This window comes from Symsagittifera roscoffensis, chromosome 4, assembly GCF_963678635.1.
Source record: "Symsagittifera roscoffensis chromosome 4, txSymRosc1.1, whole genome shotgun sequence".
Classification (NCBI taxonomy): Eukaryota; Metazoa; Xenacoelomorpha; order Acoela; family Convolutidae; genus Symsagittifera; species Symsagittifera roscoffensis.
Window position 1 is genome coordinate 29,269,581 of NC_087065.1, and position 20,896 is coordinate 29,290,476.

General features: G+C 34.9%; 3 protein-coding genes across 3 annotated transcripts in view; all 3 read left to right on the forward strand.

Moving 5' to 3' along the window:
* Positions 1 to 884, forward strand: part of LOC134844673 (zinc finger Ran-binding domain-containing protein 2-like) — a 474,693-nt gene extending 473,809 nt beyond the window's left edge. The window contains exons 9-10 of the mRNA XM_063861475.1: positions 283 to 507; positions 638 to 884. Of these exons, the coding sequence (XP_063717545.1) occupies positions 283 to 507; positions 638 to 725 (313 nt within the window). The 3' untranslated portion in view covers positions 726 to 884. The remainder of the gene's footprint in view (positions 1 to 282; positions 508 to 637) is intronic.
* A 323-nt stretch (positions 885 to 1,207) lies between these two features.
* Positions 1,208 to 9,782, forward strand: LOC134843796 (small ribosomal subunit protein uS13-like). The gene is made up of 2 exons (XM_063860077.1): positions 1,208 to 1,477; positions 9,434 to 9,782. Exons 1-2 carry the CDS (start codon positions 1,218 to 1,220, stop codon positions 9,633 to 9,635), a joined length of 462 nt encoding a protein of 153 aa, XP_063716147.1. The 5' UTR covers positions 1,208 to 1,217; the 3' UTR covers positions 9,636 to 9,782.
* Positions 9,783 to 10,067: 285 nt separating this feature from the next.
* LOC134844836 (E3 ubiquitin-protein ligase HECTD1-like) overlaps positions 10,068 to 20,896 on the forward strand; it is a 97,540-nt gene continuing 86,711 nt past the window's right edge. Inside the window, exons 1-2 of the mRNA XM_063861652.1 lie at positions 10,068 to 10,514; positions 17,301 to 17,777. Of these exons, the coding sequence (XP_063717722.1) occupies positions 10,068 to 10,514; positions 17,301 to 17,777 (924 nt within the window). The remainder of the gene's footprint in view (positions 10,515 to 17,300; positions 17,778 to 20,896) is intronic.

Here is a 20,896-nt window from a genome sequence, read left to right on the forward strand (position 1 = left end):
TCGACTCAACGGGAGATTGTCCAAGTTTAGTCGGCTTAGTTGTCGCTCGATGAACTTTTCTGAATGCTTCTTGGACTTTTGGATATTTGTGACTTTTTTGACATTTTTTCCCGACTTTTTGGCTTACGTTTCAATTCTGCTTGCGAACTTGAAATAATTTGTCAGTGTGGTATCGCAAGTAGTGCGAAGCTCTGCTTCGCCTTTATATAAAATATGCAACCGTTATATCCGATTTTTTGGGCTATTTACGTCTTGATCTATTTTTAAGTTTTTTTTTTTCAGAAAATCCCGAAGCCGTTCATCTTCTTCATCTTCCTCCTCAGACAGTTCTCGCAGCTCAAACTCTTCGAAATCGTCAAGGAACAGATCACGATCGAGGTCAAGCAGAAGGAAGAGGTCACGATCGAGGACAAGGTCAAGGTCGAAGTCACGATCAAAGAATGGGGAACGGAAGGACAAGAAAAGTAGCAGTGGAAGGAGTCGTAAACGAGGCAGTTCTAGGTCTAGGTAAAACATGAACAACTTGAGGTACATTTCGGTATTTCTTCGTATTGTTAGTGTCGTTCCGAAATTTAATTATTCGTCAGAGCTGCTGTCCACAAACTAATAGACAAGCGCGGGTTCTGTGTGTTTTCAGATCGAGATCCAAATCGGCTGGAAGTAGGAGAAAATCATCTTCCAAGTCCAAGCGAAGCAGGCATTCAAGTCGAGATCGTAGAAGATGATCTTGCCAAGAATTACTTGCATTTGATCTCTGGCTGCACTACTTGGCCATTCTCTAAATTAATTGACTGTGCTGATTCGTTGGGGTATTTGTCTTCGCCAATCTCTGAAGCCTATTTTGTATTGCATAATAGAGTTGTTAATAAAAATGTTGTGGGAGACAGTTTATTTTTGAGTGTCGCGAGCTAATCGCTTGAAAATCTATTTCAACCACGGAGAAATAATCCATTTTTATCCATATCTTATATTGGGAGGTTCAATTCTGTTGATTGGTGTAGTAATTGTTTACTCACAAAGAATTTAGGAGGCCATTCAGTTTTCTCGCATTCTCTTGCGAGTGGAAGTGCTTATGTAGCTTTATCTTCACTTAAGACCTCGTAATATCTTTGTTTTACTTGCCTAAGTAATACCGAGGTGAAATAATTTGAGTTTTTTCGGTAAACGTGTACATTGCTGCTTTCACTGAAGTAAATGCTTTTTCTTTCAGATTTGCAATGTCAGCTCTGGTTGAACCCGAAAAATTTCAGCACATCTTGCGTCTGTTTAACACAAACATTGATGGAAAGGATAAGATCTCACATGCTTTAACAGTAGTGAGGGGAATTGGCCATGCCTATGCTCTGCTGGTGTGCAAGAAGGCAGACATCCACCCGTGCAAAAAGGCGGGAGAGTTGACTGAGCGCGAGATCGAGCAGATGACCTTGGTGATCAACAACCCCTTGGAGTACAAGATTCCCCACTTCTTTCTCAACAGGTAACTGGGCCGCATAACTCTATACCAATTCATCATTTGAAACTTCAGAAGAGCAAAATTTTCATTGAAAAGTGTTCAATTAACTACTATTGCTTGAAAGTTTTTGCCGAATATTGTTTTACGTTTCCAAATGCTATCGTGTCATGATCGCAAATTACAAATAAAAGTCGAACTACAAGATACAACCTGGTACTGGATTTTTTCCTGATTAAAAAACTTTGTTCAAATGTCTCATCTCGTATGAGAGGCCTTTCTACATTAACAGACTTATTTTGAGGCTATTAAATTCCCGTACTAAGTGATTTTATAAAATTTCAATTTTTTCATCGTTTTTTGTTTGCTTTCTTCAGCTAACGTTGATATGTTGATTAGTCTTAAAATAATTTGGTTCGTTTTTAAGAGTAATGAACATAGTGAAGACTTTTATATAGGTCTTACTGATTTTTTTTTGCTTTTTTCTCAGGAAAAAGTTATAAAATATTGATGCACTTAAGTATCTATGCACTTTTTGAGTTCAATTGAAATTAATCTGCTTAAATTGGAATTTAATTTGTAGATTTCTATCGGAATATAAACTTAACCTATTGATCCAGTTTTCTCTGGATCAGTTTTCTCTAGGGTTCATGTTATCAAAAAAAGCGCCAATCATAAATTGTTTTAGAAAATTAAAGAGCTTTAAGGGCATCTATTTTTTTCTTTGGAATTCGAAAGTTGAGATTATTGCAAAAAAGTCTGTTTTTTTAAATGTTTACTTGCATTCATTACTTTTTTCCAATCTTGGATTGGCTTCTAGTTTTGAAAGTGGATTTTAATTTTCAGATTTCCCAGTGGAGTAAAAAATTTATCTATTGATCAAATTTTCTCAAATTTCATTAAGTGTAATAAACGTAGTGAAGACTCTTATATAGGTCTTGGTGGTTTTTTTTCCAGGAGAAAGTCCTAAAATGATCTACAGAGGTGCATTCATTCATATTGATGAAAGTGACGTAAATAGCACTCTCGAAATACGAACTTGGAAATGGCGCAAAAAACGTGAACGATTTCTAGTTTCGAAAGTGGAATTTAATTTTTAGATATCCTACGGATTCAAAACTTTACTTTTTCATCCAGTTTTCTCAAGTTGGGTTAAGGTTATTAAAAAAGCGCCAATCATAAATTGTTCTAAAAATTCAACGAGATTAAAGGGCATCAATTTTTTTCCTTGAAGTTGAAAGTTAAGATTTTTAAAGAAAATCAGTGTTTTTTAAATTTACTTGCGTTCATTACTCTTTTCCAATCTTCGATCAATTTTGGTCAAGTTCATCAGTAAAGTCAGTCAAAATTTTTCTAGAATTTCAAAGAGCTCTAAAGGCGTGTATTTTTTCTTTGCAATTCCAAAAACAAGTATTTTTTCATGTTAAAAAGTATTCAAAAACAAGTAGTATTTTTTGCTGTTAAATTGCGTTAAGTTTGACTGACGATTTCACTCACGACAAAAACCTTACAAGATAAATTTCCCCACAACTAAGTTCACCATAGGATTAAATTATTTTCAAATTCAGAATAGAATTGAAAAACACAGCCGGTTGGTAAATTATTTCAATGAATGGAAAAAAAATATATTTTTAATCACCAATAGAACAAGGATAGCTGGATGCTGTTCATGTAGCACAGAACGTTCCGACCTTTTCATACTCTTTTTACACAAGCAAAGCTTGTGTTTAAGTGTAATTATTGTAGTGAAGACTTTTCTTTTACAGGTCGTGCTGATTTTTGTTTCGTTTTTTTTTTCCTTAGGAAAAGTCTTAAGTCTCTTATAACTACAGATTGGCATTCATACATATTGATGCATTTATGAATGCACTTAGATGTGTATGCAATTTTAGATTTCAATTGAAATTCATCTGCTGAAGTTGACTGAAATAGAACTCCCCAAATACGAACGTCTTATTGGGCGCGAAAAAACGTGAATGATTATTTATTTACCTTTTGATCCAGTTTTCTCTAGTTGGTTTCAAGTTATCAAAACGGCGCCAGTTATAAATTGTTCTAGAAATCCAAAAAGTTTAATTGGCATCTATTTTTTTTCTTCGAAATTCGAAAGTTAGGATTTTTTTTAAAAAAATTCAGTGTTTTTTTTTCTTGTTAACTTGCGTTCATTACTCTTTTCCAATCTTCGATTGGCTATGGTCTATCGACAAAGTCTCCTCATATCTCGTCATTTGAAGGCAAAGATTTTTTTCAGGTATAAGGGGAATTTTTTATTCGCGCGATAAGCATAGGGTATTGCAATTGGATACAAATTTTTACCCGTAATTAACTTTTTTCACAGAATTCACTACTGGACTCAGTCAGCTCTTTGTCATCATTGCAATTCCTCCTCATCTCTGTTGCCAATGTTATGCATGGTTTGAGTTTTTCAGTATTTTAAAAACCCGTCTTTTTGAAATTCGTTTTTTTTTATGTTGGTTGTAGTTTTTCCAACCCGATTTTTTGTTGTTTTTATGTTCGGCTTAAGTTTCGGCCTATTGTATATCGGCTTAGTGGACTCTTATTGCGGCGTTTCATGGGCGAAAAATTTTTCTCTGTAGAGTGAAATCGGCAATTTATTAGCATATGTTGCTGCGTTATTGGTGGCTAGTTTTTGAGGATTTAAAGTATCCGTGGCTGAGTGGTTAGTGCGTGAGACTCAAATTTGCTATGTCGCAGATTCGAATCCGACACGTAGCCGAGTATTTGCTAATTCGAGGTTTATTTCTAGTTTTTCCTTTTTCACTTGAAAGAGCCGCTTTTTGGTCGTATTCTCGCAAGTGTTTGCAAAGCAAACTTTCGCTTCTGTGTAATAAAAATAATCATAATGAGACAGGCGAAGAATTTTTATTCTACCCGAAGTCGCAAATAAAAAATGCTCATTTGGTGACATTTTTAGTATATTTCAATTTAATCATATTTATGCCTGCTTAAGCATTTTGATAGCACTTGTTGTTGCTTTGTTTATGGATAGTGTTAGGTCCTACCTGAAGAAACCGGTAATATGAAAATGCATGGGTTTTTTTTTGCAAAGCTTTGGAAAGTTTTTGCTCTTCGCGGAAATTTCAACTTTTCTAAAAAAAACTACCGTTTTTCAAAAAAATTGTGCCAATGGACAATCCGGCTGCCCTTCTATGTGCCTGTACATTTAGCTAGTTTCTTTTTATTTACCCCACGTTCTACGGCTTTCGAAAGTTTCAGTAGAAGGATTTTTGACCTATGTTTTGAGTTTTTTCATTTTCTCAATGCATAAATTTCTCAATGCATGAATGGAATAGTGAGAGCTTTGCCTCTGTGTTATTATTTGATTATTAATACACAGACGGCATCTATGGATTAAATGTAAAAAACTAAATGCATAATTTTCCGAAAATGGATTCAATGTAAAAAACAAATGATGGGGATACCCGCTTTTCTCAAGCAGTTATTCCCTAAATTCGGTAGAAATATTATGGCCTCAAAAAAGCCAACTTTTTGACATTTTGCTTAATTTTAAAAACTTTTTTCTAAAACTACCCCGCCAAATCGGAGATTTATGGTTTTGACCGAAAGAAAAGCCGATGTTTCATCCTTGTCTCCAAAACTACTGCTTCAATTTGATATTACGGGTTCAATTTAAAAATCAGGGCTAGGAACTTTTCCCTGCTAGAGGTTATACCCATGCTTAAGTAGAGAAAAGTTTATGGGCTTAAAAAGTCAAGTTTTTCATTTTGTGATCGTTTATTGGAATTTCTTTTTTTTTTGAAAACTACACAGCCAAATCTGAGATAGAGAATTCAAATGGAATAGTGAGAGCGAGTTGTAGTTTTTTCCTTCTAATACGCGTCTAATATCCTAATATGCAGAGAAATTACTAAGGTTTTGCGTGAAGTTCTTTTTTTGAAATATTGGAAATTACCCATTTCCGTATCAGTACTAAATGTAATCATATTTATGCCTGTTTAAGCATTTTGATAGCACTTGTTGTTGCTTTGTTTATGGATAGTGTTAGGTCCTATCTGAAGAAACCGGTAATATGAAAATGCATGGGTTTTGTTTCATTGCAAAGCTTTAGAAAGTTTTTGCTCTTTTCGCGGAAATTTCATTTTTTCTAAAAAAAAAAAACTAACATTTTTCAAAATGTCGTGCCAATGGACAAACCGGCTGCCCTTCTATGTGCCTGTACATTTAACTAGTTTCTTTTTAGTTACCCCACGTTCTACGTCTTTCGAAATTTTCAGTAGAAGAATTTTTGACCTATGTTTTGAGTTTTTTCATTTTCTCAATGCGTAAATTTCTCAATGCATGAATGGAATAGTGAGGGCTTTGCCTCTGTATTATTATTTGATTATTATTACACAGACGGCATCTATGGATTAAATGTAAAAAACTAAATGCATAAATTTCCGAAGATGGATTCAATGTAAAAAACAAATGATGGGGATACCCGCTTTTCTCAAGCAGTTATTCCCTAAATTCGGTAGAATTATTATGGCCTGAAAAGGCCACTTTTTTGACATTTTGCTTAATTCTTGAAACTTTTTTCTAAAACTACCCCGCCAAATCGGAGATTATGGTTTTGACCGAAAGAAAAGCCGATGTTTCATCCTTGTCTCCAAAACTACTGCTTCAATTTGATATTACGGGCTCAATTTAAAAATCAGGGCTGGGAACTTTTCCCTGCTAGAGGTTATACCCATGCTTAAGTAGAGAAAAGTTTATGGGCTTAAAAAGTCAAGTTTTTCATTTTTTGATCGTTTATTGGAATTTCTTTTTTTTTCGAAAACTACCCAGCCAAATCTGAGATAGAGAATTCAATTTGAATAGTGAGAGCGAGTTGTAGTTTTTTCCTTCAAATACGCGTCTAATATCCTAATATGCAGAGAAATTACTAAGGTTTTGCGTGAAGTTCATTTTTTGAAATATTGGAAATTACCCATTTCCGTATCAGTACTAAATGTGATTAAAAATATTAAAACTGGATTATCCAGCATTAGGCGGGCCACTAGCTTACTTTTAAGTGACCGTGGCGCAGATGCGAGGACGCAAGTGAAACTCCTAATTATCAGGTCAGAGTTGCAAATCCGGAACATTGAATGGGTTTTTTTTGCTGGATTTTTGCTGCTTTATTGGTGGTTAGTGTTTAGTCTGTTTTTCTTACAATTTTCTTCCCTCGTGTCTGTGAAGCGCAGCTTTGCCTCTGTGTAATAATAATCAAATAATAATAATTAACCTTGGGATAAGCAAGGGTATCACAATCGGCTACTATACTTTTTTCCCGTAAACAACTTTGTCCACAGGATCTTCACTTCTGCTAATGATTTTCTAAATTTAATTAAAAGTACTATCTTGTAAGTACTAATTTGTTCAAGCCTGTTTCAGGTTGTAATTATGTTTTCAAAAAAGTTTCTAATTTTTTTTCGGGGTTGTGGTATTCGTCCTAGTTTCTGTCGGTTCATCTTCCGTTTTTAACGCCATTTTTATCTGGTAGGATTTTTATTGGTTTACTTTTCATAGCATGGGTTTTGTTCCAATTTGAACAGTTTTTAGAATAACTGCAACTTCGCAAATTGTAAATTTACTATGATTTTGAGTTTATGTTATATCGACTTAGTCAACTTATTTTGAGTAATTTCGAGGGCAATTTATTTCCTTTTGAGATTGTTTGTTTCAATCGGATGGGTCCCAAACGCTTTTAAAATGTATGAAGTTTTTATGACAGCAGTTTTGTTTTCGGCTTCATCCGATACAATTTTGAGTTCTAAGTTAAGGTAATTTTTTCCAACATATTTTTTAATTTTTTTTAACTCAACTTTTTTTTCATTCACCTGTTTTGTACCGCAAAGTGTGACTTGCATCGCAAGTGTTGTGAAGCTCCGCTTCGGCTCTGTTTTTTTGATAATAAAAATCATAATAATACCAATAGTGAGTGTGTTTTCATGTAGAGAGAAACTTGATACGTTTTATTTTTTTTTCGGTATGAACGGTTTCTGCTCAGATATTTCGGCTTTGTTACTGCTTGGTCAGTTTTTTTTTCGATGCTTATTTTGCAGTCTATTCTGTGGCCATTTTTTTTCTTCGAAACTATCTTTATACATTTTGATTGATCTGGTTGCATCTTGAATTATAGAATTTCGATATCATTCTTTTTGGCTGATGGTTTTTGGCTTTTGTTATTAATTAAGCACTCGGTTTAGTTTGCGAAATGTGTTAACCACCTTGCGTTAAGTACATCTATGGCAGTCGTTGACACTATATGGGCAGTACATGTTTTCGCAATTTTTGGCGAAATTTTTTAGTTGAATTTTAGCTTATAGACTGCCGGCCTTAATTCCGTCGCCCTTTGACTGCCGTCTTTTATTCCGTTGGCTTAAATTATTTTGAAATTCGATTAGACCTTGGTGTCAATTTTTCAAGCGATCACGTTAAATACAATTTGAGGGCTTGAAAACAACTTTTCATTACATTTAAACATTAATAACTTTTGATTTTGTTCAATTTTCTAGATTTTTTTCAAGGGTAAACATCGTTCGAATTCCTCTTTGCTAGTTGTTCGGTGTCTTGCTGTTTTAATTATGGATTGTTGTAGCTAAGTGGTGCGAAAATCAGCTTTGCGTCTGTGTTAAAAACCTTGATTTTTAAAGTTTCTTACAGCTCAAGCTTCTATGAAATTTTTCGGCTCAACGATGGTCTATCCACATAGTGTCGATCTAAATACCGCTGCGAAACTTTTTTACGGCTATTTTTATTCTGACAATTGTCTTTATTGATACGGTTTTCTCTAAGTGAGTTGTCACTCGAGACAAAATAATTATTTAGGGGGGATAAAATATGCCTTTTTTAGAATTATTTTTGATTGCAAAATAAATTGACCTGAAAGCAAAAAAATTGTATAATAATTATGGTAATAATTTTTTTTACTCTTGCGATTAGCAAGGTTATGGCACGCGGGTACTAGACTTTTTCCTCAAATAACTTTATTCACAGGATCTCGAATTTCAGGTGATCCATCAATATTTACGTTGGAATTCGTCCCTCAACTGGCATATTTTGAGCATGTGTGCATTTAAAATTCTCGTTCTTTTCGAAACTGTCTAAAGTTGATTGTAACTTAACGAACTCCGATTTTTTGAAATTTTTTATCGGCTCCAAAGTTTTTGTCCTAAATTATATCGGCTTTGTGTCCGCATCAGCGTCATTTGAGCTAATAGTTTTTCTAAGTGTGTGTTTTTTGAGAGAGGGGACTACATTTGTTTTTCGAGTTACAAGTTTTTTGATTAAAACATTTTTTTTCCGGCTCAAAAGGTTTCTTTTCAAGTATTTTCACCTTTGTGACCGATTCGTATATTTTTGCGAGAGCTAGTGTCTCAAGTTTCCTAATCCATAACAAACGCTTTCTCACGAAATATATGCTGTGCGCCTGTTTGACATGCATGTTTTATTCGGAATCCATTTTCAAATCTAATACGTGGCTAGGGTTGAAGTTATTCACTTCCGGTATTATACGATTGATCTGAGTTTATAATATTTTACCAACCATTCAGTTTTTTGGTGTCTCTTATTTTGTCGGCTTGCCTGCAATGCCATGTTTTTGGTTGATCACAGGTGACACGAAGTGCCGCTTCGCCTCTGTTTAATAGCTTCGCTTCTGTGTTAAATTTTGCTGTTTTAAGCAAGACGCTTATTTTGATATATTGTATTGAGTTTGAACGGGTGCTTACGTAATTAATGCTCAAATCAATCCGGAGAAAACTACCTATTTTCAGGGCGAACAAAACTGAGCCATAATAATTATTTAAAGTATCCTTGCATCTTTTGTCTTTGACAATTTTTTATCGCAAAATCTAACCCAATTTGAGGCGAATTTGAGGATTTCACAAATTTTTAGAAGGTATCTTTAAACTGCATACTTATCTACACTGCTTTATTGAACAGCAGCCATAAATAAGATATTCTGATGTTAAACAGACGACGTGACATCAAGGACGGCAAATCTGGGCAGCTTATCTCCAATGCTCTGGACAACAAGTTGCGAGAGGACTTGGAAAGAATGAAGAAGATCAGGTGCCACCGAGGTCTAAGACACTTCTGGGGACTGAGAGTGAGAGGTCAACACACCAAGACCACCGGCAGAAGGGGACGGACTGTGGGTGTGTCCAAGAAGAAGTAGAGGATAGCACCAATCCAGCTGAAGCAGGAAGATCCAGTTGCTATTCAGTACTATTTGTGCTCATTTAAATTTGTTCACGTTTTCGTGCAGTGTGCATAATGACAGTGACGTGCCGCAAATAGTCCGAATTAAACTGTTCAACTTGCACTCTGTTTTCTACCGCCAGTTTGTTCGTTTGAACATAGAACAGTTCACACCAAGTCTTGAGTTGCTGCGTTAGTTTGACGTGTGTGCATTCTAGAATGTTCTTAGATTTCGCCAGTGTTGAGAAAATATCAGCAAAATTATAAGACTAATTCATAGCACGCTGTTGTAACTTTCAGATCAGATTGAGTTTGGTCTTGTGTCAGTAATCAAGCTCAACACAACAGAAAGCGAAAAACTCAACTTACTTTTACGCAGAGACATCGACAGGTGAGGTTAGGCGAGGGGATGTCTCTGAGTGAAATAGACCCGGACGTACTCTTAGAGTGGTTACAGACACCTGCCATTCCCCCGGACGAGGACGGAGGAGATGACGGGGGCAGTTCAGGAGGGGGCATGCAACAGGTGGCATTGGAACAGTTGTGCATGGTTCTACTGATGAGTGACAACATTGACCGATGCTTTGAACTGTGCCCGCCTAGAACTTTCCTGCCTGCTTTATGCCATATAATGATCAGTGGGAACAACAACCTCTGTCCCAACGAAGAGGTCATCTCGACTTTGGAAGTGTGTGCTCGAGCAATGACGTATTACCTGGACGTTTCCGCAGAATGTTCTAGAAGAATTGTCCAAGTCGATGGTGCGGTTAAATCCCTGTGTGACAGGCTTTTGATCGCCCCACAGATTCTAATTAAAAGCCGAACTGCCAGAGACCTTGCTGAACAGTGCATTAAAGTAAGAAAAGCAAATTTCTGCGAAAGAAAATTGTATTAAGTGATTCATATTAATACACTAACGAGAGCAAGTGTCTTGTAATCGAAAGCTAGCTTTTTTTTTTACAACAAATTGTCTGTTCATGATCATGAACTCATTATATACTGCCGCCGGATCATGAACTGATTAACAACTAGTTAGTTACTCATTTTTACCGCATTTCCCCTGCCCGTATTTGCTCGTTTATACTTAATTGTTGCAAAATTGTGCTTATGATCTGAATTAATATTATGATTAATAGTCATGAAAGTAGTGAACTCTCTTATATAGGTTCTGGCAATTTTTTAATTTCTTTTTAGGTTGACTTAATTTCCTCTGTTAAACGGAAGGCAAACTCTACTATCGAAGAGCAAAAGTGTTGAGGTCACGAAAAACGTGATCAACTTCTAGTTTCGAAAGTGGATTTTAATTTTTAGATTCCTCAGCGGAATAAAAATTTTATCTATCGATCAAATTTTCTCAAATTAAGTTAATTTTGTTTTGAGTAAGAACGAGTAATGAAGTCTAAAATGCCCTAATAACTACAGATGTGCATTCATACATATTGATGCATTTATGAATGCACTTGGGTATATATTTGATGAATGTCTTTGTTGAATGTCTCTGGGTTCAATTGAAATTCATCTGCTGAAAGTGACGTAAATAGCACTCTCCAAATGCAAACGTGGAATTGGCGCAGAAAACGTGAACAGTTTCTTGTTTCGAAAGTGGAATTCATTTTTTAGATTTCCAGCGGAATAAAAACTTTACCTGTTGATCCAGTTATCTCAAGTTGGGTTAATGTTATCTAAAAAAGGCGCCAATCATAAATTGTTCTAGAAATTCAACGAGCTTAAAGGGCATCATTTTTTTTCTTTGAATTTGAAAGTTAAGATTTTTTAAGAAAATCTGTGTTTTTTTTAATTTACTTGCGTTCATTACTTCGATTGGCTATGTTTCCTTTGAAATTCGAAAGCTGAGATTTTTTCAATAAAGTTAATGTTTTTCTTATGTTTACTTGAGTTCATTACTCTTTTCCAATCTTGGATTGGCTGTTTCAAAAAGCGTCAATCATAAATTTGTCTCGAAATTGATAAAGTGTTAAGGCCGAATCTTTTTTTCAGTTTGCAGTTTGCAATTTGAAGTTTTTTGAAAAAAAAATCAGTTTTCTGTTTTTGCGTTCATTGACTTTTTTCAAGGTATCTGTTGCTTTGCTTTTCCGGCACTTTTAGACAAAAGATAGGTCCTCTGTTCAAACTTTGCCTGGACCTGTTTTTTTTTGTCAAGCTCCAAGTTTCTTGTTTTAAAAAATTTGGTCTATTGTCGACCTATTGTCTGTATGTCCATTTTTGGTCAGCATACGTGCCAACTTCCCGGAATTTTCCCGTGCTGAAATCAATTTTGTTATAAGTGAAATTATTTTAAATTTATTGCTGTAATTCAGTGTGTTCTTTTATAAGTAGTAGAGGAGTGGGAAGTGGGAGGGGGGTTGGGTGCAGACACCCATGTATTAGGATAGGGAATAGAACATCCGTCTAGAAGCTATGTATCAAGATGGGAATAGATTTCCCAATGTGTTAACATAGGGAATAGGTTTCCCAATATATTAAGATACCAAGTTTCAGATGGTAAGGGTTTTTCGGTGCCCGAATTTCCCATGTGTTAGGATAGTGAATAGATTTTCCTTTGTATAAAGATTAGAAATTAAGATGGAATATGTTTTCCAATTGATTAAGTTAGGGAATGGTAAGCTTTAACTAATGGTAAGAGAATGGTAAGAAGAAAGGTCTTTTTTTGGATTTTGTGTGGAAATGTTTTTTTTTGCAAAAATCTCAGCCCGAGTTATTTAATAGGTGAGTATCAGTAGTACGTGTAGATTGTGGAATGAAGGTATTATGATTTTGGTTCATGGTAAACCAATGGTTAGAGTTTTTTTATCAATCTTTACTATATTTAAATGCGAGTCACAGCTATCTCCCATGTTTAAGCATAATAATTTTGCATGTTTAACTAAAGAATTTTTTCATGTTTAATTTGTATCATACCTTGCAATGCTTAAGAAAATTTTTCAATTAGTTTTCCGCAAGGTCATTAATTTTTCAGTTTTTTCCGAGCCCAAATTAAGTCTGTCTCTGTCTGTATACCTGCTTTTTAAATTAATTTGATTATGTCTGTCTACCCGTCGCCTAATTTTTTAACTTTCATCTATTATCTATCTATCTTTTATATATTTAAAGTGGGCTTCATTATCTCGTCATGTTTAAGCTTTTTCAACGTATTATTTCTGCATGTTTAACAAAAGAATTTTTTCACGTTTAAGTTATATCGTATATTGCAATGGTTACGGTTTTTTTTTCAATTTTCCAGTTTAAATTCAGTGCTTATATCATCAAGTTTGAAATTAGCAACACAACATTAGGATATTGTCAGAGTTTTCCCAGGTTTTGCGATTCTGGCCTCCATATATGAATAACCAAATCTTTTTACGAGATAGGCAATTTTCGAGATTTTTCAAAAATTTCTAGAAATTTTAATTTAGAAATTTAATTTAGGGGTTGTGACTCTTGCCTCCGATTCTCACTTCTCAAATCTTTGTAGTTTTGAGATATGACGTGTTTTTGATTTTTTTAAAAAGTTTTCAAAAACTTAATTTTACAAACTTCCAAAACGTTGAAGATCTCAATCCTGTTGTTAGATATTGTGAGGGTACTGTCAAGGGTTCCGAATCTTGCCTCTAATTATGGCTGCTCAAATCCTTGTAGTTTTCGAGATATGACGTTTTTTGTTTTTTTTTTCAAAATTTTTCAGAAAACTTAGATATAAAAAGTTTAACAAAACTTGAAAACACCATCTCTGTAATGAGACTCTGTCAGGGTACTCTCAGGAGTTGCGAAGTTTATAGCCCAATATGACTGCTCAAATCCGTGTAGTTTTTGAGATATGACGTTTTTTATTATTTTCTTCAAAATTTTCAAAAAAACTTGAATGTTAAAAAATTCCAAAAGTTTGGAGATCTCAATCATGTTATTGGAATCTGTGAGGGTACTCTCAGGGGGTTGCAAATCTTGCCTCTGAATATGGCTGCTCAATCTCTTGTTGTTTTTGAGATATGACGTTTTTTTAGGTTTTTCAAAAAATTTCACAAAACTTGAAATTATCATTTCTGTATTGAGGCTTTGTCAGGTTACTATCAGGAGTTGCGAGTTTTGCATCCCAATTTGACAGCTAAAATCCTTGTAGCTTTCCAGATATGACGTTTTGATTTTTGATTTGTGATTTTTTTTTAAAAATTCATGAAAATCAAATCACTTTTTTTTCAAAGTTTGAATTTCGTAACCTGTAGTTGGGGCTGTCAGAGTAATCTTAGGGGTTGCAAATTTGGCCACCGGTTAAGAATGTTCAATTCATTTTTGTTAAAGAGATACGACGATTTCTGTGATTTTTTTTGGAAATTTTCAGAAATCTTAAATTACAAAATAATTCGTTGCTTTCAGTTTCCCAGATGTGACGTTTCTTAGTTCATTTTGAATTTTTCGAAGAACTTGAATAAAACTTATTGTTTGTCAAATAAATTCTATGGTTCTTCAAAATTTGTATAAAACTTGAATAAAAAATTTTTGCAGAGTTTGTAATTACGAACACTAATAGGGTGCTGTCAGAGTACACTCTAAGAATAGTTTTTTGAGTTGTTGAAAATTCGAAGCAGCGGAGTTGCGTTACAAGGTAGTAAAATTGGAATTTATTTAAAAAAAGTTTCAAAACACGACAAGATTTGATATACTTTGAGCATTAACTATTTTATTAGGTAATCTTTATTTTTAAGACAATGCTCTATCTAGCTGGAACTATACTTAAACCTAACGAAACTTCGAGAAAAAATCAAGTTTTTGAGAAATGAAGTTAAATTCAAAAGATAAAGTATATCATCTGCTTCGTTTAATCATTTTACCACAAGTTTACAGTTGGTTAATCAATACTGCATTGAATGCAGCTAGACTACCAGATATTTACAAGTTCAAATGTTTTGTGTCATCCTGAACTTGTCTTGTTGGGTAAAAATAACTCAACCCTGTCTGCTCCTATGTAGCAACCATATGATTAATGGTCCTAAATCCTCTGTTTGTTGAAGTCAAGTTGATTGCTTTGTCGAGTACGCTCCTGTAGTTTGCCATGCGTCCATCGCCGGATTCCTCTAGAACTCTTTTATTCAATCCTTTGCTGCAAAGTTTCGTCTTGTCTGACTTGTTGTCATAGCAACAATAAGTCTTGCTACATAAACACTGCATCTCCGTACACCTAAATTCTTCTTTCAACAGCCCAGGCTCTCGTTTGTCGTGTTTGTGAGCGCTACATATTCGTGGAAAAATGTTTGTTTTTGAATCTGCTACCAATGAATCTCTGCAGTCATTTTCTCTCAATTTTTCCCAGTCATCTTTTTTTCTCCGGACGAATAGAATCATTCAAATTTTCCTCAGCAAGTGTCTCCGGACGAATACAATCATTCAAATTTTCCTCAGCAAGAGCTGAATACAGCGAATCCGTGTCTATTTCTAATTCCTGAAACTTATTTTCATCACAAAACTTGTCGAAAAAAAACGTAGTAAAGCTCAAGCGTTCTCAGCTTTGAATACTGCTGAATGAAAAATCCGACAATTATGGATTTTATTGCTCAATTGTTGACTTCACTAACTCAACCTTGTTCAAGTTTTTCTGATGAGTGGTTCAATAATTGATTTGTGTGTTATCTCATACTCGTATGTCTCGATCTATCCATTGTCTGGTAACCGTAGGATGATTTACCTAATAGTTTCATAGTCTCTGCAACAACTCCTGATGAAGGGTTCTCATCTCCTTCCCTTCTAGCATGAACAGCTGACTGGACAAATTTGTTGAAGCATTTTCGAGGTAGATTTGTACACTGTAAACCAAGTTCCATATAGAAATTGAAGAGAGGAGTAATGATGGAACCATTTTCTGGTTTGAAACTAGATATTAGCATTCGCTGGGGATGCTTAAGAGAATCATTTTCAATGGCAGAATTTTGCTAATATTCCTCAAAATATTTTTCTTCAACTTCAGTGTTTTTGAAAATTGGAGGAAAATTTGCAAATTTTGCTTTCAATTCATCTGGAACAATTAAGTCACACTGAATATAGCCAGAAGGGATCCATCTCTTATTTTCTCTAATAAAGATTCAGTAGAGAGAGAGAGAGAGAGAAAGGCCTTTTGTAGGGCAAGTTGGATTGGATATGATTCTTAATTTCTTCGTTCGTTTTGAACTTTTGCCATCACTCATATTCCCACATCTCTTCGACTTATCCTTTCACGCGAATAGACTCCCGTTTCAAGTCATCCATCTCTCGTTTTGGTTTTTCTCTCATTATCTTCATCGCTCAATGAGGGACGAGTCTCCTGGCAGGGAGAGAAGTGGTAATAATATTCCATAGCTTGAAGCTTAAGATGTGATCGCAAAATCCATCTACATTGAAGCAGTCAATTTTCTTTTGATTTCCGGAAGCTCTCAATTCTGCATTCTGGTTTTGTTTCTTAGTAAAAAGACATGACCATGTTCTCATAATTGCGAGATCGGTTATGTCTAGCCTTGATTTTTTTTTGGTTATCGGAATCAAACTCCCATCTTATGTACAATCCTGTTGGCATATCTTGACACATTGAATAGGGATAGAGCTGGCTCGCATCAATTCCAACGATTGATTTGCAGATATTTGATAAATCCATGATAAGGTTTTGTCCACACCAGCTTTTCGCGTAAACACAATTGATGGTCCACCCGTCATATACTCTCTAATTTTCTCGCACAAATCTATCACTTTCGCAAAATGGGTAGAATTTTTCATTGGTTGACTTGTGCAGACAAATATTTGCCAGATTTGGAAGAGTTTATCGAAGTTTTAACCTATCAATTTCCTTCCATTTTTTGCATTGCTAAATCATTTGTTGCATTCCTTCAATGGTTGGAACAACATCTTTGCTGTTGTAACCACTGCAAAAAATCTTTAAATGTAGTTATTCCATGTTTCTGCCAAATCTGCTCTAAATGTTTGTAATTATCCCATCCAGATGTAGGTACTGACATGATATGAAGTTTCTTTAGTGCTTGCTGCTCATCAAGTCCACTTGATCTCAAGTTCTGATAATCCTTAAAGTCTTTATCATGAGGGTTGTTGCTTCTCAGTTAACTGACAAAGGCTTCTTATGGATGTAAATGTTCATTCTCGAGCTTGTCCGCACTGTCAAACCACTCATCAGGGAAAACCCTGTTGTCTCATTTGCTTTGTAGGCTTAAAGAAAGGAGTGTAGAGATGTTGCTCCACCCAAAAAAATCTCATGATATCGAGAATCTATATGTCTCCAAACTTGAAGGATATAAATCGTTAGCCCTTTTGATAACCATTGGTTCAGCTTCTTTATCATTGGTTAAGAAGGGAATCAGATAGCTCTTGGTCACGTTCAGATAATATCTTCCACTGTTAAACCCAAATACAGGTAACGTGTTGACCTACCTCTCCAGATTTTGTTTCAAATCAATCAGCTGATTTTTTTTGCATTCTCCAAAACTGGGTTGACTCACGTGTGTGCATTCTAGAATGTTCTTAGCTTTCGCCAGTGTTGAGAAAATATCAGCAAAATTATAAGACTAATTCATAGCACGCTGTTGTAACTTTCAGATCAGATTGAGTTTGGTCTTGTGTCAGTAATCAAGCTCAACACAACAGAAAGCGAAAAACTCAACTTACTTTTACGCAGAGACATCGACAGGTGAGGTTAGGCGAGGGGATGTCTCTGAGTGAAATAGACCCGGACGTACTCTTAGAGTGGTTACAGACACCTGCCATTCCCCCGGACGAGGACGGAGGAGATGACGGGGGCAGTTCAGGAGGGGGCATGCAACAGGTGGCATTGGAACAGTTGTGCATGGTTCTACTGATGAGTGACAACATTGACCGATGCTTTGAACTGTGCCCGCCTAGAACTTTCCTGCCTGCTTTATGCCATATAATGATCAGTGGGAACAACAACCTCTGTCCCAACGAAGAGGTCATCTCGACTTTGGAAGTGTGTGCTCGAGCAATGACGTATTACCTGGACGTTTCCGCAGAATGTTCTAGAAGAATTGTCCAAGTCGATGGTGCGGTTAAATCCCTGTGTGACAGGCTTTTGATCGCCCCACAGATTCTAATTAAAAGCCGAACTGCCAGAGACCTTGCTGAACAGTGCATTAAAGTAAGAAAAGCAAATTTCTGCGAAAGAAAATTGTATTAAGTGATTCATATTAATACACTAACGAGAGCAAGTGTCTTGTAATCGAAAGCTAGCTTTTTTTTTACAACAAATTGTCTGTTCATGATCATGAACTCATTATATACTGCCGCCGGATCATGAACTGATTAACAACTAGTTAGTTACTCATTTTTACCGCATTTCCCCTGCCCGTATTTGCTCGTTTATACTTAATTGTTGCAAAATTGTGCTTATGATCTGAATTAATATTATGATTAATAGTCATGAAAGTAGTGAACTCTCTTATATAGGTTCTGGCAATTTTTTAATTTCTTTTTAGGTTGACTTAATTTCCTCTGTTAAACGGAAGGCAAACTCTACTATCGAAGAGCAAAAGTGTTGAGGTCACGAAAAACGTGATCAACTTCTAGTTTCGAAAGTGGATTTTAATTTTTAGATTCCTCAGCGGAATAAAAATTTTATCTATCGATCAAATTTTCTCAAATTAAGTTAATTTTGTTTTGAGTAAGAACGAGTAATGAAGTCTAAAATGCCCTAATAACTACAGATGTGCATTCATACATATTGATGCATTTATGAATGCACTTGGGTATATATTTGATGAATGTCTTTGTTGAATGTCTCTGGGTTCAATTGAAATTCATCTGCTGAAAGTGACGTAAATAGCACTCTCCAAATGCAAACGTGGAATTGGCGCAGAAAACGTGAACAGTTTCTTGTTTCGAAAGTGGAATTCATTTTTTAGATTTCCAGCGGAATAAAAACTTTACCTGTTGATCCAGTTATCTCAAGTTGGGTTAATGTTATCTAAAAAAGGCGCCAATCATAAATTGTTCTAGAAATTCAACGAGCTTAAAGGGCATCATTTTTTTTCTTTGAATTTGAAAGTTAAGATTTTTTAAGAAAATCTGTGTTTTTTTTAATTTACTTGCGTTCATTACTTCGATTGGCTATGTTTCCTTTGAAATTCGAAAGCTGAGATTTTTTCAATAAAGTTAATGTTTTTCTTATGTTTACTTGAGTTCATTACTCTTTTCCAATCTTGGATTGGCTGTTTCAAAAAGCGTCAATCATAAATTTGTCTCGAAATTGATAAAGTGTTAAGGCCGAATCTTTTTTTCAGTTTGCAGTTTGCAATTTGAAGTTTTTTGAAAAAAAAATCAGTTTTCTGTTTTTGCGTTCATTGACTTTTTTCAAGGTATCTGTTGCTTTGCTTTTCCGGCACTTTTAGACAAAAGATAGGTCCTCTGTTCAAACTTTGCCTGGACCTGTTTTTTTTTTGTCAAGCTCCAAGTTTCTTGTTTTAAAAAATTTGGTCTATTGTCGACCTATTGTCTGTATGTCCATTTTTGGTCAGCATACGTGCCAACTTCCCGGAATTTTCCCGTGCTGAAATCAATTTTGTTATAAGTGAAATTATTTTAAATTTATTGCTGTAATTCAGTGTGTTCTTTTATAAGTAGTAGAGGAGTGGGAAGTGGGAGGGGGGTTGGGTGCAGACACCCATGTATTAGGATAGGGAATAGAACATCCGTCTAGAAGCTATGTATCAAGATGGGAATAGATTTCCCAATGTGTTAACATAGGGAATAGGTTTCCCAATATATTAAGATACCAAGTTTCAGATGGTAAGGGTTTTTCGGTGCCCGAATTTCCCATGTGTTAGGATAGTGAATAGATTTTCCTTTGTATAAAGATTAGAAATTAAGATGGAATATGTTTTCCAATTGATTAAGTTAGGGAATGGTAAGCTTTAACTAATGGTAAGAGAATGGTAAGAAGAAAGGTCTTTTTTTGGATTTTGTGTGGAAATGTTTTTTTTTGCAAAAATCTCAGCCCGAGTTATTTAATAGGTGAGTATCAGTAGTACGTGTAGATTGTGGAATGAAGGTATTATGATTTTGGTTCATGGTAAACCAATGGTTAGAGTTTTTTTATCAATCTTTACTATATTTAAATGCGAGTCACAGCTATCTCCCATGTTTAAGCATAATAATTTTGCATGTTTAACTAAAGAATTTTTTCATGTTTAATTTGTATCATACCTTGCAATGCTTAAGAAAATTTTTCAATTAGTTTTCCGCAAGGTCATTAATTTTTCAGTTTTTTCCGAGCCCAAATTAAGTCTGTCTCTGTCTGTATACCTGCTTTTTAAATTAATTTGATTATGTCTGTCTACCCGTCGCCTAATTTTTTAACTTTCATCTATTATCTATCTATCTTTTATATATTTAAAGTGGGCTTCATTATCTCGTCATGTTTAAGCTTTTTCAACGTATTATTTCTGCATGTTTAACAAAAGAATTTTTTCACGTTTAAGTTATATCGTATATTGCAATGGTTACGGTTTTTTTTTTTCAATTTTCCAGTTTAAATTCAGTGCTTATATCATCAAGTTTGAAATTAGCAACACAACATTAGGATATTGTCAGAGTTTTCCCAGGTTTTGCGATTCTGGCCTCCATATATGAATAACCAAATCTTTTTACGAGATAGGCAATTTTCGAGATTTTTCAAAAATTTCTAGAAATTTTAATTTAGAAATTTAATTTAGGGGTTGTGACTCTTGCCTCGGATTCTCACTTCTCAAATCTTTGTAGTTTTGAGATATGACGTGTTTTTGATTTTTTTAAAAAGTTTTCAAAAACTTAATTTTACAAACTTCCAAAACGTTGAAGATCTCAATCCTGTTGTTAGATATTGTGAGGGTACTGTCAAGGGTTCCGAATCTTGCCTCTAATTATGGCTGCTCAAATCCTTGTAGTTTTCGAGATATGACGTTTTTTGTTTTTTTTTTCAAAATTTTTCAGAAAACTTAGATATAAAAAGTTTAACAAAACTTGAAAACACCATCTCTGTAATGAGACTCTGTCAGGGTACTCTCAGGAGTTGCGAAGTTTATAGCCCAATATGACTGCTCAAATCCGTGTAGTTTTTGAGATATGACGTTTTTTATTATTTTCTTCAAAATTTTCAAAAAAACTTGAATGTTAAAAAATTCCAAAAGTTTGGAGATCTCAATCATGTTATTGGAATCTGTGAGGGTACTCTCAGGGGGTTGCAAATCTTGCCTCTGAATATGGCTGCTCAATCTCTTGTTG